This window comes from Oncorhynchus mykiss, chromosome 25, assembly GCF_057628025.1.
Source record: "Oncorhynchus mykiss isolate SJ-2025 chromosome 25, ASM5762802v1, whole genome shotgun sequence".
In the NCBI taxonomy this organism is placed as follows: Eukaryota; Metazoa; Chordata; class Actinopteri; order Salmoniformes; family Salmonidae; genus Oncorhynchus; species Oncorhynchus mykiss.
In genome coordinates, this window is record NC_143046.1 from 67,934,261 (window position 1) to 67,947,726 (window position 13,466).

At 43.6% G+C, this 13,466-nt stretch overlaps 1 protein-coding gene across 6 annotated transcripts in view; it reads left to right on the forward strand.

Annotated features, from left to right (window-relative positions):
- LOC110505606 (inositol-tetrakisphosphate 1-kinase) overlaps window positions 1–13,466 on the forward strand; it is a 61,036-nt gene that overhangs the window by 19,858 nt on the left and 27,712 nt on the right. For all 6 annotated transcript variants that reach the window (XM_021584932.3, XM_090220827.1, XM_021584931.3 and 3 more), the window contains one exon: window positions 12,500–12,625. In XM_021584932.3, the coding sequence (XP_021440607.2) occupies window positions 12,500–12,625 (126 nt within the window). The remainder of the gene's footprint in view (window positions 1–12,499; window positions 12,626–13,466) is intronic.

Consider the following 13,466-nt stretch of genomic DNA (forward strand, 5'->3'; position numbering starts at 1 on the left):
ATGGACTTAGTTTTACTAGCATTTAAAAAGCAATTGGAGGCCAAGGAAGGAGTGTTGTATGGCATTGAAGCTCTTTTGAAGGTTTGTTAGCACAGTGTCCAAAGAAGGGCCAGATGTATACAGAAAGGTGTCGTCTGCGTAGAGGTGGATCAGATAATCACGAGCAGCAAGAGCGACATCATTGATATATACAGAGAAAAGATTCGGCCCGAGAATTGAAACCTGTGGCACCCCCATAGACTGCCAGAGGTCCGGACAACAGGCCGTCCGATTTTGACACACTGAACTCTCTAAGAAGTAGTTGGTGAACCAGGTGAGGCAGTCATTTGAGAAGCCAAGACTATTGAGTCTGCCGATAAGAATGTGGTGATTGACTGATTCGAAGGCCTTCGCCAGGTCAAGACGGCTGCACAGTACTGTCTTTTATCGATAGCGGTTATGATATTGTTTAGGACCTTGAGCGTGGCTGAGGTGCACCAATGACCAGCTCGGAAACCAGATTGCATAGTGGAGAAGGTACGGTGGGATTCGAAATGGTCAGTGATCTGTTTGTTAACTTGGCTTTCGAAGACTTTAGAAAGGCGGGGAAAGATGGATATAGGTCTATAACAGTTTGGGTCTAGGGGGTGGCACCTTCGAAGAGGGGGATGACCGCGGCAGCTTTCCAATCTTTGGGGATCTCAGACGATATGAAAGAGGTTGAATAGGCTAGTAATTAGGGTTGCAACAATTGCGGTAGATCATTTTAGAAAGAGGGTCCCGATTGTCTAGCCCAGCTGATGTGTATCGATCCAGATTTTACAGTTCTTTCAGAACAACAGCTGTCTGGATTTTATCCTAATGTTAGAATGTAGAATATAAACTAGATATAGATTATTGTGGGTTGGGTAGGCTAAATAATTACAACCATATAGCCCTAATTAAACAAATAATGATAATGGAAACAAAATATTCTGTGAAGAGCATGCCCAACACTTGTGGCTAAGCAGTATCAGAGTGAAATTGTAGCCGGAGTGAGGGCATTTTTTTTTATCTGCTAAATTATTCCCTGCACCTCTCTCCACACTCTCACACACTTACATGCTCTGGTATTCAAAAGCAGCCCTGCTTTAGGCTATCAAAGAAGTGTCAATCATATCAATGAATGGAATCAGTGAATGAATGGTTGCAGCAACCATTACATTGTCTGACAAACTACATAACAAATTAGGCTTAATTAGACAAAATAACAATTATATCGTGTGAATGACTAAGTGTCTTTGAACGATTTTAGTAAAAATAAACAATTGTTATATTTCCTAAGCCTTTCAAACGGGATACTAAGTCGTTCAAACAAATTCCAAGATTTTTGAATTTATTGGGCTTCTGTAGCTTGATGAGGAAATGGAGAGCTATTTATCTCTCTGCCTCTCCTTTTGTGCTGTTTTTCTATGCCGTCTTTTGTGTTCTTTCTTATGTTTTTTTTCCTGAAGATATCTTCAGCACGCCCAGACGGAAAGATGTCCTGGGAATGGTCCCAAAGTAAGCAGCGCTTTGTTTCTGAACGCTCTCAACCCTCATGGGAGGCCAGCAGATCGTTACAGCCCAGAGCCTGTGGCGCCCACACCCCTCGCCTCTTAATACACTGACCACACACACACACACTTGTCTCTACAACCACCAGGGCTATCTCTGTCCTCTCCCATGCTCAGACTCAGCTGTTTCTCATAATTTTAGCTGTGCTGTCACTAGAGCTGGGACAATAAACTGAAAAATGATTGACACCGACCATAGCGATCACGTGGCACAGGCATTTTGCTAATATAATTCGTTATGATAAGTAACCTATACTCGAGCAATGTGAAGTTAGAAATGGAATATGTTTGATAATATGGTTGACTGTTAATGGGACAATTGATGACCACAACCATCAAACTAGTAGTAGTAGTTTAACCCCCTAAGGTCGATGTCTGTGCCCACATGAACATCTAATTAGCATAATCCCCATAAAAATCTGTCAGTTTTAAGCTAGAGATCTGTCTTTTCGCATTGGATGCTTCTCAGTCCACTGCATCCGCCTATGTTGTGCTTCTGCGATAAAAGGTGACAGAGCTAGAGCGGTATTTGTCTTCTCACAAAACTGTCTGTAGCATCCGAATGGTTTGGCCTACAAACTATTATGAACTCTATGGAAAGATGAGACCAACACGATCGTGTTCTCCATTTTGCTTTATGACCCCCACAAGTGTCTTGGGACTCGTCTGAAGTCGGTTCAGCCAATCTACCAACTTCTGTCTGTAACTTCCAAACAGTTTGGGCTGCACACTAATATGACCCCTCTGGGAAGGTGAGACTCTCTCACGAACATGTACATGTCAGTTCTGTTTTGCTCTAGAACACCCCATATGCCTCACGACTCATCTTAAAGTCCCTCGGTACCAATTGAAAAAACAAATGGAAGTATATTCAGTGGGGCAAAAAAGTATTTAGTCAGCCACCAATTGTGCAAGTTCTCCCACTTAAAAAGATGAGAGGCCTGTAATTTTCATCATAGGTACACTTCAACTATGACAGACAAAATGAGAAAGAAAAATCCAGAAAATCACATTGTAGGATTTATAATGAATGTATTAGCAAATTATGGTGGAAAATAAGTATTTGGTCAATAACAAAAGTTTATCTCAATACTTTGTCATTGCCAACAAAAGGTATATAACAGAGGTCAAACGTTTTCTGTAAGTCTTCACAAGGTTTTCACACACTGTTGCTGGTATTTTGGCCCATTCCTCCATGCAGATCTCCTCTAGAGCAGTGATGTTTTGGGGCTGTTGCTGGGCAACACTGACTTTCAACTCCCTCCAAAGATTTTCTATGGGGTTGAGATCTGGAGACTGGCTAGGCCACTCCAGGACCTTGAAATGCTTCTTACGAAGCCACTCCTTCGTTGCCCGGGCGGTGTGTTTGGGATCATTGTCATGCTGAAAGACCCAGCCACGTTTCATCTTCAATGCCCTTGCTGATGGAAGGAGTTTCCCACTCAAAATCTCATGATACATGGCCCCATTCATTCTTTCCTTTACATGGATCAGTTGTCCTGGTCCCTTTGCAGAAAAACAGCCCCAAAGCATGATGTTTCCACCCCCATGCTTCACAGTAGGTATGGTGTTCTTTGGATGCAACTCAGCATTCTTTGTCCTCCAAACACGATGAGTTTAGTTTTTACCAAAAAGTTATATTTTGGTTTCATCTGACCATATGACATTCTCCCAATCTTCTTCTGGATCATCCAAATGCTCTCTAGCAAACTTCAGACGGGCCTGGACATGTACTGGCTTAAGCAGGGGGACACGTCTGGAACTGCAGGATTTGAGTCCCTGGCGGCGTAGTGTGTTACTGATGGTAGGCTTTGCTACTTTGGTCCCAGCTCTCTGCAGGTCATTCACTAGGTCCCCCCGTGTGGTTCTGGGATTTTTGCTCACCGTTCTTGTGATCATTTTGACCCCACGGGGTGAGATCTTGCGTGGAGCCCTAGATCGAGGGAGATTATCAGTGGTCTTGCATGTCTTCCATTTCCTAATAATTGCTCCCACAGTTGATTTCTTCAAACCAAGCTGCTTACCTATTGCAGATTCAGTCTTCCCAGCCTGGTGCAGGTCTACAATTTTGTTTCTGGTGTCCTTTGACAGCTCTTTGGTCTTGGCCATAGTGGAGTTTGGAGTGTGACTGTTTGAGGTTGTGGACAGGTGTCTTTTATACTGATAACAAGTTCAAACCGGTGCCATTAATACAGGTAACAAGTGGAGGACAAAGGAGCCTCTTAAAGAAGAAGTTACAGGTCTGTGAGAGCCAGAAATCTTGCTTGTTTGTATGTGACCAAATACTTATTTTCCACCATAATTTGCAAATAAATTCATAAATTCTACAATGTGATTTTTCTGGAAAAAAAATTATCATTTTGTCTGTCATAGTTGAAGTGTACCTATGATGAAAATTACAGGCCTCTCATCTTAAGTGGGAGAACTTGCACAATTGGTGGCTGACTAAATACTTTTTTGCCCCACTGTATGGACACTTTTTTTAGTGCCAAAAATTTGAGGTTAAATGCATGCATACAAATACCAGTCAAAAGTTTGGACAGCTAGTCATTCCATCGTTTTTCTTTATTTTTACTATTTTCTCCATTGTAGAATAATAGTGAAGACATCAAAACTATGAAATAACACATGTGAAATGATGTAGTAACTGAAAAAATTGTTAAACAAATCTAAATATATTTTAGAGATTCTTCAAAGTAGCCACCCTTTGCCTTGACAGCTTTGCAGATTCTTGGCATTCTCTCAACAAGCTTCACCTGGAATTATTTTCCAACAGTGCACAGTCATCCCAAACCATCTCAATTGGGTTGAGGTGGGGTGATTGGAGGCCAGGTAGGTGAGTAGGTGTGTCCAAACCTTTGACTGGTACTGTATATCTCTCAGATATAGGACAGACACTTCAGAACAAACTTCCTTTAGATTTTTTTTTTTTTTGGGGGGGGGTGAAACTGTTGTTCAGTGTAGTGAATCTGTTATTCAATGTGTTTGTATGGGATGATGGCAGTAAAGGCCCAAAAATAATTTTTCATACAGAAAATGTGTATGTATATTTTTTAATACTTCAAGGGGTCTAACATGCTGGCCACACCGCTCGCGTTACAAAATACATTTACACAAACATGTAATTCAATAATTTCATCCAAACTGCTCGTCTGTATCTGCAGCGTCTGCATAGCCAGGCCTTAAAATAGGACTTGGTTCTATTTTTGTCGCTTGATGCGCTGTAAGTTCCGCCTCTCCCATCTCTTCATTGGCTTTTAGGAGCATATACCCACTTGGGTGATTCTGAAAACTGAGCTGAAGTCCACACGCCAGTTCAGGTGGTGGTTAATGCACCTTGGTTAGTTGCCAACTGCCATATAATGTCCACAGAAGTCTGAAGGAGAGATTACTAGAAATGTTCTAAATTTCCCCCCTTTTATCTGTGGATTAATTGTCAAAGTAGAGAACACACGATTTTGTGTTACCCAAAATGGGTAAAAATTCTACAAAGATCCCTGAAAAAAAGAACCTTGTGCGTTGTAAGGTAAAATAACAACCCAATGTTTATATCCCATGACAAATTAGCTAGCTAGCTAGCTGAATGTCCATGAATGTTTCATGCGTTTCGACCTGACCCCAAATTTAATATAGTTGGTTCAGAGTTTGTTTTGATATTTCCACTTGCTTGTCCTGATCCCGGGCCCTGTGTAGTCAGCATGTTAGAATTCAAAATCGAATAGCAAAATAATCATTGGAATTACCTTCTTAAAACAGCTCCCAATAGCTTAGTTAGAATCCCCCTCCCCGTCTTAGACAGGGCTTAGACTCTTATGAGTTAAAGGATAATGTATATATATTTTTAAACATGGTTAACATTGTTTATAAAGTTATTGTTCTATTTATCGATATTGCATCAGTGCTGTTTTTAATACCGACTTCTGATCCTGATATTTGCAAACATCTTGGGGCAGTTGGATGAGCTGACAACCATTTCAAATTAAATGTTACACAGCTAGAGAAACATGACAATGTCATCTTACAGGTCTGTGTGCTTTCCGGAGAAGTCTGTAAAATCCCTAGATGATAATGGGTGGAATCAGTCACAATATAGTGAGCCAGTCTGGTCCCGATAGGCCTGTTTGTTTTGAATTGTGATGTTGCCTTCAAGACTCCTTTTTGTACAGTAACTGTACAAGGACAGCTCTTATCTGTGTTGTTGCTCCTGTCTGGCTGTGGTGAATCTGAGGAAGAGGTGGTCTGATCAAGGTTAAACCCACTCCACTACACACACACCATCAAGCTGACCCTATTGCTGACCCTGTTTATAACAGCCAAGTCTTTTCTAGTAGACTGGTGGTTAACAACATCAATAATGGCAACCAAAATAATCATATGCTATACTCCATTTTGCCTTGCATAAACATCTGCACAGTTCATTTTCCTGTGAACAGGGCTTTATCGTTCCCTTTTGATGCAGTGTTTGGGTAACTTTTACATTTTCAGTTTTTCTGGGAATAATACCTCATTCATGGGACTCACTGATTTAAAGGCTGACAAAAAATGACTAGAGAATGTTGTTCTATTTTAAGCAAAGGAGTTTGAACCTTTCCTGCTGAGAGCCTTCCTGGGGCCATGATAGCCAGTTTCCTCCATAGGCCCACTAATTGTAATATCACTCGTTTATTGGAGCAGAGCTTGCAATAAAGCAACATCTATGTCCCTGTTTTGAAAGTCAGTCAGTAATGTCAATGGCAGAGATTTAGGACATCTGGAGGGCATGGCAGCGATTGTGACGACATACTCTGTGAACAGACCTAAATCGGTCGGCCCTTAGGGAGCTTATTTCATATTTCCATTTCTAGTGTGGGAAAAACTTCAGGATTTCTCTGAGGGGGAAAAAGTCTGAGGAGGAAGAGTAAGGTTCCTCTATCTTCATCCTTTTCATTCATATATCCACAATCTGTCCTTTCTTACTCTCTCCCTCTTGTCCTCCTCTGCCCTCCATTCATGCTAATCATTTCCACAACCTCATTAATATTGACCCGTTTGCCCTGAGCTCATGAGAAAGCAGCCTTCTCCCAAGGCAGCCTTCTCCCTATGTTTCGGAGCTGATCATATTAACCCACCAGACTTAGGGGAGGCCAATGTTCTCTGCTAGCAAGTGGAACCGGGCAAGGAAATGGACAACGTTGCTTCCCAGGAAAACATTTTGTAAAATGTTTATCATGCGCTGAGTGCTAGGGAATTTCAAGTTAATTTCCTGGTTGTTACTGTATCTCTCCCACTGATCAAAAATAGTAATTGTATATCATTTTAATTGTAGCCCACTGAGATTGATAAGACTCACTCCGTAAAGCATTATGTAGCTGATATTCCTCTAGTCTATTCGGAGTAGCTACTAGTCAGAGGAATCCAACATTTAATGAGAGAGCTCTTTTGGATTTCATTTTACAGCTTAGTTCAGGGACTCAAGTTTAATCGACTGCACACTTGAGGTAACCAGTTGGATGCCTATTGCAGTGATTAAACAATACCTGTGTGTATGGGGAATACTGACTGACTGGGGGATTTTAGTGTCTTCAACCCACCCATTGGGTGTGGTTTGAATGTATAATTAGTAAGGATGCAGCTCTTGTCTATTTTATGAGCACAAAACATTAACAGGATTCCATCCCTTTAGGGAAGAAATGTTACTGTTCCTCCTCCCTCCAGTTCCATCGCTCTGTAGCATGATCTTAGGAGGCCTATGTTTTTTCACTCATGGTGAGGGGGAACAAATGCTCTTTATCTAGATCTCTGCCAGAGATGCTCATCTCTGACCTGTTTTGACCTCTAGCACTGTATCACCCCAGCCATCTGCCCTCTCCTGTGGACCTGGGTGAGGGTGAGACTCGTTGGCATGAGAGGGGGCTGGGAGCAGCAGGCCTTCAGTAATGAACCCTCAGATGAGAGAGCAGCTCAGCAGTAGCGTCCTTCCTCCGTCTCTCTCAGGCTTTAGGAGAGTCACTGGAGCACAGGCTCAGCAGCTGTCGTCTTCTCTCCGCCCTGGAGTTCAGCTCAGCTTCTCAGTGATCTCAAACCTACAGTGAGAAATGAGTACTGGACCCCAGTCGTTTGGACAGTCAAAAAGAAGTGGCGACCAAAACTTGGTCCTTCATTAAGATGGCTTGGTTGAGTGCCTCCACACTCTGTGAGGTAGGAGAGAGCGAGGGAGACACTGCTGAGACATGAGTCCAATTACGCTATGGCTCCAGGGAGGTGCAAGAACCTGGCACTATACTGAACAAAAATATAAACGCAACATGTAAAATGTTGGTCCCATGTTTCATAAGCTGAAATAAAAGATCCCAGAATTTTTCCATTATGCACAAAAAGTATATATCTCTCCTTTGGTGAAAATGTCTCCTTTGCCAAGAAATCATCCACCTGACAGGTGTGGCATATCATCAAGCTGATTAAACAGCATGATCATAACGATCTGATGGACATCCGGCAACAGCTCTGGTGGACGCTCCTGCAGTCAGCATGCCAATTGCACGCTCCCGCAACTTGAGACATTTGTGGTGTTGTGTGTGTGACAACTGCACATTTTAAAGTGGCCTTTTATTGTCCACAGCACAAGTTGCACCTGTGTAATGATCATGCTTCTTGATATACCACACCTGTCACGTGTGGATTATCTTGGCATGGGGGGAATGCTCACTAACAAGGATGTAAACAAATTTGTGCCCCAATTTTAAAGCTTTTTAGGCTTATGGAACATTTTCATGAGATTTTTTTTTATTTCAGCTCATGAAATATGGGACGAACACTTTACCATTTTTGTTCAGTGTATATGGTTGGAAGAGAGACGGCTGCTGTAGATCCTCACTATTCTGTAGATCAGAAAACATTTCTCTGGAGAATGTGACAACACAAAGCCCCTCGGTAGAACGAGCATAAAAGCTGGAAACATTCTGCCCTTGACCTGTTCTCCCTGCAGGACTGTGGGTATTTTCTGTGATGTCTGTCACAGGCATGGCCTAGCACCAGTTCTGCATGTCCCAGGGGGGCTTCAAAAGACGTCAATTGCCATTTTCTGTTTTTAGTGTTTAGCATAACATCAGCGGCTTCGCAAAGACTTCTGTGGGAGTGCTAGAGCAAGGTCATGCTCCATCCATGACGTTGTTAGTGGGATGGGACCGACTTCCATGTCACTGCTGGTGTGTGTGAGGGGCCACGCTGTAGACAGGACCTCTTTTTTTGTGGAAGTAGGAGATTAGGAGCTGTGGCGCACAGCCAAATCCTCTCTGACTGCTCTCAACAACCCGTACGTGCGCTGGAGGGCAAGCCCTGAGACCAGTGTGTCCTCTTCACCTCTGCTGACTACTATGCCTTTAGTATTGTGTGCCCTGTCTCTGTGATGTTTGTTGTCTTCACAGCACAGTATATACAGTGCCTGTATCCCCCTATGTCCTTGTGTGTTTTGAGTCTTTCAGCCCCAGACTGCCGTGTAAACTAGGTAGGACAGATAAAAAAAATATATATATATATTTTTTTTTTTACCAAAGCAGGACAAAGGCTAATAAGTAATGTATCCATCACCTCTCCTAGAATGATTAACCAGCCTGGCCTACACTGCCAGACCATGTTCCGTAGCTTTTCATCTCTCTGGGCTGAACGTTTAGTTTTTGACCCACTGTGTGCTGTTAAGGTGTGTCTATTTGGCTCCCATACTGAATACCAAGGACTCCGGTGAACTAATGGGGCCTCTCGAAGCTGCTTAGACTAGCGCTGCAAGCTAAACTTCTTTTATTGACTCTGATCTCCAGTTACTGAAGAAGGTCAGAGTCAATAACAGAAATGGCAATTGATGTCTTTTGAAGCCCCTCCGGGACATGGATCACTGGTGCTAGCAATGGCTAACGGCCTAACGCTCATAACAATGTCAAGCCACACAATGCTTTCCAAGTGCTCTTATATTTAACATAAGACAGACAATGTTTTTGTCTAGTACAGAATTGCGCTAGAGGCTACCTGCTCGACCAGTTCGGTACCTGGGAAAATATCCTCTGGGTGTACATATCCTCTGGCTAAAGCACACATTTTACTGTACCAATAGGTTTTATAACGTGTAACAGAAAAGGTCATTCCATACCATGTAAGCCTATTTATTTGCACATTTTGCAGTTAGCAAGTACTGATGTTGGAGTCTGCGAAATGCCTATCGTTAATGATAGGAAAGAAAGCATGCTCAGCCTCGCTGTATCCTTCCTTGCTATTAGACAGCATTGGGCCCGGTTTCCCAAAAGCACCGTAAGGCTAAGTTCATCATTATAACCTTTTTATTGGAGCGTCATTAAATCGCTGAGCTGTTTCCAAAAACCATCGTTACTAAAGTTGTACTTAAAATGTGTTAACTACTAACTGCCTCAGACCACATAAACTCAGCAAAAAAAAGAAACGTCCTCTCACTGTCAACTGCGTTTATTCTCAGCAAACTGAACAAGTTCAGCAGACATGTGACTAACATAAATGGAATAATGTGTCCCTGAACAAAGGGGGGGGGGGTCAAAATCAAAAGTAACCGTCAGTATCTGGTGTGGCCACCACACTGCAGTACTTAATGCAGCTATCTCCTTGTGGACTGCACCAGATTTGCCAGTACTTGCTGTGAAATGTTACACCACTCTTCCACCAAGGCACCTGCAAGTTCCCGGACATATCTGGGAAGAATGGCCTTAGCCCTCACCCTCCGATCCAACAGGTCCCAGATGTGCTCAATGCGATTGAGATCCGGGCTCTTCGCTGGCCATGGCAGAACACTGACATTCCTGTCTTGCAGGAAATCACTCACAGAACGAGCAGTATGGCTGGTGGCATTGTCACACTGGAGGGTCATGTCAGGATGAGCCTGCAGGAAGGGTACCACATGAGGGAGGAGGATGTCTTCCCTGCAACGCACAGTGTTGAGATTGCCTGCAATGACAACAAGCTCAGTCCAATGACACTGTGACACACTGCCCAGACCATGACGGACCCTCTCACTCCAGAGTACAGGCCTTGGTGTAACACTCATTTCTTCGATGATAAATGCATATCCGACCATCACCCTCGGTGAGACAAAACTGTGACTTGTCAGTGAAGACCACTTTTTGCCAGTCCTGTCTTGTCCAGCGATGGTGGGTTTGTGCCCATAGGCAACGTTATTGCCAGTGATGTCTGGTGAGGACCTGCCTTACAATAAGCCTACAAGCCCTCAGGCCAGCGCCTTTCAGCCTAGTGCGGACAGTCTGAGCACTGATGGAGGGATTGTGCGTTTTTGGTGTAACTCGGGCAGTTGCTGTTGCCATCCTGTACCTGTCCCGCAGGTGTGATGTTCAGATGTACCGATCCTGTGCAGGTGTTGTTACACCTGGTCTGCCACTGCGAGGACGATCAGCTGTCCGTCCTGTCTCCCTGTAGCGCTGTCTTAGGCATCTCACAGTACGGACGTTGCAATTTATTGCCCTGGCCACATCCTACAGTCCTCATGCCTCCTTGCAGAATGCCTAAGGCACGTTCATGCAGATGAGCAGGGACCCTGGGCATCTTCTTGGTGTTTTTTCAGAGTAAGGACACTAAAGAGGCCTTTCTACTAAGTTTTCATAACTGTGATCTTAATTGCCTACCGTCTGTAAGCTGTTAGTGTCTTAACAACCGTTCCACTGGTGCATGTTCATTAATTGTTTATGGTTCATTGAACAGGCATGGGAAACAGTGTTTAAACCCTTTACAATGAAGATCTATGAAGTTATTTTTACAAATTATCTTTGAAAGACAGGGTCCTGAAAAAGAGACAATAGGGTACGTAGACCTCAATCCATTGAGTTCTAATTTGCTAATTATCGGCTACTGTCTAATTATTGTCCCGATATATTTAATGTTTAACGTGCGCAATGATGTGCCAAATATGATTTAGTGCATTATTATTAGGTAGGCATTAGAATAAGCCTTCCTCAATATTTGCAGGTGTAGGTGATATCTGTAGGAGCTGATCTGTCATCTGTATTGTGGAATAATTATAATGTTAAAGTAAGATTTGAATGGAGCAGGGCTGCCTTTCTTTTGTACCTATCAGTATTGGCACATGCTCCCATGATGCACTTGCAAACGTTGTCACTGTGGTGTTTTGGGAAATGCATTGGGCCGTTTGTAGGAACGATCCATTGTTAAAACACTCATAAGCCTAAGTTCCATTGCTATCGGGAAACCGGGCCTTAGACTCAGTCTGAGTTTTTTTTGTTCTGCTGATTGTGTGTGTCTCCAAAATAGGTCTATTATTGGCCCTTTTTCTTCAGGCATAGCCTCTCTGCTGACGATGACCCAGCTGAAGGCCACACACACGCGCGTCCAGTTGCATACAGACATGATGCGGACTCAGACATGCTGATAAAGGGACTTAGAAATGGGTACGGTCTAAAGCACACAAACCCAGAGATGGAGAGAATCAGAATACGCTCTCATGCACACACACTGGAACCCTCCCTCACACTACAGTGGATCCATTCAGCTTAGATCACAATAGAGGCTCCTTGTGATTTGGGCACAGCATGTACCCTAGTAGAAGCGAGGCTTTGGGGCACAATTCAGTCTCCTCTTCTAGTTACAGGGGGTGTGTGTCCGTCCTCTGGGTATGTGTGTTGACCCACATCCCCCAGTGGCTCCACAACACCAGTATCGACCTACTGTACTCTACTGCCCACAGGAGCCAGACCTATCATATAACTGTTCAGTCTGAGGCCAAGCTAGTCCTGTATCTCTACTGCATCATCCTACATAGGTTACCAAGAGTGTTACCAAAAATATATGTCAGGCATACAAAATAAAGACTGGTTATGTCTACAGTGGTGGTACAGTAGCTTTCCTTGTTTGTTTCCTTGCTGACCTCTAACCCCTGACGTCTCCCTTGTGTCTGTCCTCAGCTGGACCTGAGCCAGCCCCTGGAGGAGCAGGGTCCCCTGGACGTCATCATCCACAAACTGACTGACCTGATCCTGGAGGCCGACCAGAACGACACACAGTCAGTCCTGCTGGTGCAGAGAGTACAGGTGCGCCTCGGGGAGAGGGGGGTGGAAATAGAGAGGGGGTAAAAAGGAAGGGAGAACTGTATTCCACAACACCACAGATCGATTTCACCACTACAGCGTGTCTGGCCATTAAAGTGGTTTTGCTCATTAGAAGGGGAAGTGGTAATGTATTTCCGTATATCACCGGAACAGCCAGTGCTGTGAATGTTGCACACTCATTTTGTGTGTCTCACGTAGCTGCGGGAACAGTTTGAAATGAATGGGTGTTTTGAAAGGTGAGGGTCATGCAGGTGTGTGTGGTGATGGTTGTCTTTGTTCTTGTGTGAATTGATCTGGCATTGCTTGAAAAAGTGTTGGATGCAGTATCCAACCATCCCCCTCCTCTCTCTCACCTCTTGAAATAATACTACTAGGTCGTTGCCGCAGGTGACTGTGGGATATTCCCATCCTGCCATGTGAAGGGCTAGTATTGCTATCAGAAACGCCACTCTCAGGGAGATTAGAGTTGAGCTTTGACCCTGCCACTGAACGTCACATATAACACAACATAGCATTCAGTTGCATGGAAACAAACCACATTAATGATCAGAACTGTCACTTTATCCTGTAGTTTGGGGAATGAGGACTTACTTCATTGTGCAAACATTGCCCGATAGTTTGCACACTTTCTTTAGACCATAACTTCTAGGTCTTCTAGCTGTATAAGGCTTTGTTTTTACATTGTAAACAGCACCCAACATTTTCCTGTGGATTAAGGATGAAATTAGTCTTCTTTTCCTTAGAGGACTTGTAGGGGAAAATACCATAACAGCCTTCTATTGCACAACATACAACCACTGCTAGTGCTTGTGTATTGTGAATA